Source organism: Solanum tuberosum, unplaced genomic scaffold (assembly GCF_000226075.1).
Source record: "Solanum tuberosum cultivar DM 1-3 516 R44 unplaced genomic scaffold, SolTub_3.0 scf00237, whole genome shotgun sequence".
In the NCBI taxonomy this organism is placed as follows: Eukaryota; Viridiplantae; Streptophyta; class Magnoliopsida; order Solanales; family Solanaceae; genus Solanum; species Solanum tuberosum.
Genome location: NW_006239161.1, coordinates 491,905 through 497,686, shown reverse-complemented (window position 1 = coordinate 497,686; position 5,782 = coordinate 491,905). Strand labels below are relative to the sequence as shown.

General features: G+C 34.7%; 1 protein-coding gene across 1 annotated transcript in view; it reads left to right on the top strand.

Moving 5' to 3' along the window:
• Positions 1-3,972, top strand: part of LOC102599956 (probable glutamate carboxypeptidase 2) — a 26,163-nt gene extending 22,191 nt beyond the window's left edge. Inside the window, exons 9-10 of the mRNA XM_006356883.2 lie at positions 2,952-3,086; positions 3,636-3,972. Coding sequence (XP_006356945.1) covers positions 2,952-3,086; positions 3,636-3,815 — 315 coding nt within the window. The 3' untranslated portion in view covers positions 3,816-3,972. The remainder of the gene's footprint in view (positions 1-2,951; positions 3,087-3,635) is intronic.
• The last annotated feature ends 1,810 nt before the right edge of the window (positions 3,973-5,782 follow it).

Here is a 5,782-nt window from a genome sequence, read left to right as displayed (position 1 = left end):
GGTGGGGCGGTGTGGGCGGGGGGGGGGGGGGGGGGTGCCACCAGTTAAGAATGGCTGAAGGTTATACTCATAAAACTGCTTACAAGACTCATGAAGGCTACTATGAGTTTTATTCATGCCTTTTGGCTTGACCAATGCACCATCATCCTTCCAGACCCTCACTATTCAATTGGAAAAGCCTTAGTCAAGACACCAGGGACTTTATTAGTAGATGTGATATCTGTCAGAGACATAAGTATGATGCTGCAGCTTCACCTGGTTTATTATGGCCTCTTCCTGTCCCTGAGGATGTTTGGACTGATATATGTCTTGATTTTGTTGAAGGCCTTCCTAAATCCAATGGAAGGGAGGTTATTTTGGTGGTTGTGAACAGACTTAACAAGTATGAATACTTCCTCAGCTTGCAACATCTTTACACTGCTTAGTCTGTTGTTCAATATTTCTTAGACAGTGTGTTTAAGTTGCATGGATTGCCACTTACTATGACAAGTGATGGGGATCCAGTGTTCATGAGCTTATTCTGGCAGGAATTATGCACTCTTCAGGGGGTACAACTTCAGAGATCCACTGCTTATCATCCATAAACTGATGTCAGACAGAAGTGCTGAATAGAACCTTGAGGACTTAAAGTGCTTTTGTTTAGATTGTCCCAAGGAGTGGTCTGCTTGTTTGTCCTTGGCTGAGTGGTGGTGTAACACAACTTATCATACTACCATTAAATGTACTCCTAATGAGGTGCTCTATCGCCAAAAACCACCTCTGCATCTTCCTTATCTGGTTGGTGAGTCTAATGTAGGCATGGTGGACAGATCATTGGTTGCAAGAGAGGCTATCATACAGTTGTTCAAGTTCCACATAGAGGGGACACAACAGAGAATGAGGGATTTATCAGACAAACATAGATCAGACAGGGATTTTGCAGTTGGGGATTATGTGTATCTGAAACTCCAGCTTTACAGGCATGTTTCAGTAGCTGTTAGGCCCTTTTTTTTTTTGAAACTAGTAACATTTGTATTTCATTTAGTACTTAGGTAGTACTGAAAAACCATATTTACAAAAGCAGAAAGGAGTATAATCTATCCAAAAACTGAACCAAATCTAAATGGATCCTAAAACATCTATGATTGACTCAGTTACATTGGAAGATGTCGTACACCCCGCAACAAAACGGTGTAAAGGAAGAATAAGCATCTCATTGAGACTACTCACACTTCTCATTGAATCCCATGTTTCGTTGCGTTTTTGGGGCAATGTAGTTCTTGCGTCTTATTATTTAATTAATAGAATACCCTGATCTTCTATGCAAAATCAGGTTCCACATTCCATACTTTTTTTTGAAACTAGTAACATTTGTATTTCATTTAGTACTTAGGTAGTACTGAAAAACCATATTTACAAAAGCAGAAAGGAAGTATAATCTATCCAAAAACTGAACCAAATCTAAATGGATCCTAAAACATCTATGATTGACTCAGTTACATTGGAGTAGACATTTGTACACCAAAAGCAGAACAACAAAATACACTTAAGCTTTACTTCCTGCAAGTTGTTGTTCCTATTCTCAAAACATCTCTCGTTTCTCTCCCTCCATATAGTCCACCAAATACTAGCAGGGATCATCCTCCATCTTTCTCTGTTAGGCCCTTTAATAAGCTTGTAGTTAAGTACTTTGGTCCCTATCCTATTGATGCTAAGATTGGTGCTGTGGCCAGTGGCCTATAGGCTAATGCCTGCTGATGTTCTAATTTATCCTACCTTCCGTGTATCTCAGCTTAAGAAATGTCATGAGTTGCCTTTTGTGATTACTTATCCTCCTATGTTTCTTTTGTCAATTCCTTATTGTCCTACTCCTGAGGCTAGCCTAGAGAGGAGATTGGTGAAGAGGGGCAACAGGGCTGTTGAACAGGTTCTGGTGAATTGAACTGGTATATTTTAAAACCAAGCTACATGGGACTTTGTCACTGAATTGTAGCACATATTTCCTTCCTTTCACCCTTGAGGTCGAGGGTGTTCTTCAGCAGGGGTATTGTTCCAAGTTAATCAGCAAAGTAACGAGATAAGCTGAGGTGGCAAAAGTTATTTTGGAATTGCTGAGTTGGCAAAATTCTGTTATCACCATTAGGAGTTAGTTGCTACAGTATGCTTCAGTGCAGTTAGTTACCAAACAGTTACTTGATTGATTCAATTTAGCTTAGATTATATACCAGTTGTAGATGGAATTTTAATTCATTGTTGGATTAAATAAACTCTTCTTTCTTTTCTTAATTCAAATTCTTAGCTGATCTTCTCGGGCTAAGCTTATTTGGATTGGCTCATTTTAGGTAAAATAGTTTTTAAGCACTTATGTAGTGTTTGGGTAAATTAAAAATAAGCACTTGTTTTTAAGCCAAAATAACAAAATAAGCCAAGAGCCATAAGTTCGAAATTTCAACTTATGACTTTCAGCTTATAAGTCATAAGCCTAAAGCTAATCCAAACAGGCTCTAAGCCCCTGAACTTGGCATTCATCTTCCTCGATATTTTATCTCCTGGATCAATCGAATTCACTGTTTGTGCATCATGGTATTCTGTACTAATCCTACATAAACAGTTTTATTTTGTGGAACATAGAGATTAAACATGAAAGAGATATCCTCAGAATAAAAACTGAAGGTAAAAAGGGTGAAACAAAACATGATGCCTTTGTTTTCTTTTACCTGCATTGCTGTAAGCATAAGTTTATAACATGAGCTGACATTCGAATATTCAGTTTTGTGATTTTAGTAAAAATAAGGAGCAAGGATCAAGGATTGCGCCTTTTTCCCACTACTCGTGCTTTTATTTTGTGTGGGAGACATAAAAAAAAATTCAACTATATTTTATGTGTTGCTTGCTTCTTATTTTAGGATATTTTCTTTAATTATAACTCATGAATTCATATTCACTCGGCTTCTCTGTATTCGTAAACCTAGAAACTGAAAGAGGATAAAGCCACAAACGAGCACACAGCACTGAAACGACGAATATTAAACGACCGGCTCATGTTTGCTGAGAGGGGCTTTTTGGATGCAGAAGGGCTTCAGGGAAGACCATGGTTCAAGCATATGGTAAGCTTTTTCTCCCTTTCGGTATAGTTGAGATTTCAAAAATTATCATTGGGTTCCTTTTCTGTTCAGTACCTCACAAGATTTGGATCTCCTCTCATATCACCCTTGGATATGTGTGGAATCCCATAGGAAATCCTCATTCACTCCACTCCGTGAAAACTATGATAGTTTTGACTGTTGTAATTTAATAGCTAAAGAAAGCCACCTCTGAGTGACTTTGTTTTAGGACGATTTTCATCGAATTGATCTGCTCCAAACGTTACAATGTAGGCTTACACCCCTAAATGGACATGTAGAAGAGCACATTATGTATTTCTTGTCTCTACAGCCATTGGCCTTGACTCAGAAAATCTATTATGAGAATGAAACTACTAATCCCTGCTAAAGAGGAAAAATATCAAATCTTAGCACCTAGTATTACAAGATCTCATGAATTGTGAAATGATAAAATTGTCATTTGAGATGATTTACAGCCACCACAAACAATGTCTGGGAAGATTGCACTGGTCTTGTATCTGTTTAGTAAGTGTTTTGAGTTTTGGAATGCAGGTTTATGGGCCTCGTAATGACGGTGAAAGTGAGTTAGATTTCTTTCCTGGAATAGCAAATGCAATATCTAAATCGTCAGGCGGTGGAGAGCAGAATGCAGCAATTCAGCATGAGATTTGGAGAACTGCAAGGGCCATACAAAGAGCTGCTCATGCTCTTAAGGGTGAACTTATTACCTGAAAGAGAATGCTTACATTCAAAAGCATAAACTCATACTTGTACATACTCTTTTCACCTTTTTTTTTAAAAATAATTTGTAATTAGAGTATTGAAGTTTTATAGGATTTTTCTCCTTTTTTTTTTTTTTCACTCTATGGAGTTTGATACTTTCTTTCTTTGCTTTTGGATTTTTAGTACTACTATGATTGATACAATTCAACATTAGGCAACTATATTAGCAAATACATGAGATAAAAAGGATTGAATTTTTAAAAATGTATTGCAAATTATTGGAAGTTTGCAAACAAAGATCAGTTATAATTTGCTCATTCTCAACAACTCCAAAATCTTTATAGATAGAACGTATAGCGAATTTCCAACTTAGGGATGAATGATATCCGAAAAATAACTTAGTTACTCCAAGAATAAACAAAGTTTTTGTTGTGTCACTTAAGTTATATAGGAATTCTTGACCCCAAGAGTTGAGAAAAGCAAGTTTTTCCTTACCCAAAATTGAATGCCCGCTTAGAATAATAAAATAAATGATATTTGTTGAGAAGTGTAAAATTGTATCCATACGACTCTCATTTTGTATCTTGATTAATTGGATCATTTCTTTATGGATTCCTATCTCAAACTTTTCGAGATGTGTTTCTAAGTATTCCTTGATCATTTTGTCCATGAAGAGGAGTTCCTCTAATGCTCTGAATTTTTCTAGAAGACTTTTTTCTTGAACAAATAATGTAAACTGGATTTGTTGGAAGACTAAATTTTTTGTTTCTTTTTTAAAAGAATAACGCTTCTTATGTGGTAACATGACCAAATTAAGTCGGACCCTTGAATTATTCAAAATGAGTGTTTAATCCTCTGTTACGTTTTTGCCTAAAAAAATGCCCATGTTGTTACGTTTTTGTTCAAATATGCCTTTCAATTAGCAAAATAATTCAAAAATATACTTATTATTAACGGATGCTCCAAAACAAGAATAAAGGGTCAAATTTTGTTCTTGAATTATTAGAAACTAGGTAAATTTTCCATGCTTCGCGTGGTGGTGAACTACGTCAATAATCTACTTATGAAATGTTGATAATATAAGTGTTTTCGAGTGGGTACAACCCTACAATAAATTGTCAAGAATATTTTATCCAAAGATGAAATGAAATATGTTTTTAATCTTAGAACCAAAAAGATTTGATTCTAAGTGTTTATGCATTTTGTTATTAATTCTTCATTTTATTGTAGTTATTCATCACCAATGTCTTCAGAAAAGAGATGTAATTGTTTCATTGTCTATATTTGTATTTTCAAAAAGTGTTACAAACATTTTATTCATCAATTGCGAGAGTTTTTCTCTTATTCAAGGCCCCTACATACAGAATCTAAATATTATACATCTTATATAATTAGTTGTGTACTTGATAAGTTAATTAAAGTTTAACAACACATCTCCTGGAGTTCAATGAAATAACGCATGTTCGCTCAAATAAATTGGATTAAATGATGTCTTGGCAAGTCTCTTATTCAAAATCATTCGCAGTTGATGACACTACTTTGATAACTAAAAGTCATATTTTGTTGTTTATGTTTCTATCAATATGATTAAAACTTCTTTTGTTTTGCGACTTTTAATCTAATGTTTATAAGGAGATAATTATTTTTTTAATATTTGATTAATATGGACTCATCTAGGGGTGTACAAAACCGAACCAAAAACCGAATCAAACCGTAAACCAAGTCAAATCGGAAAAAAACCCGACTAGTGATTTGGTTTGACTTGGTTTGGTATTGAAAAAAAAAACCCGACTATATTTGGGTTGGTTTGATTTTAACTAAAAAAAACCAACCCGAGACCAAACCAACCCGACATTATATATGTAATTTTAAAATTTTATTTTATATATAAAAATATTTAATTTGATATAATTTTAAAATATTTCTCTATTTCATAGTTTTTATCTTTTACTTAATATATTATTTCAAGTTTGAAA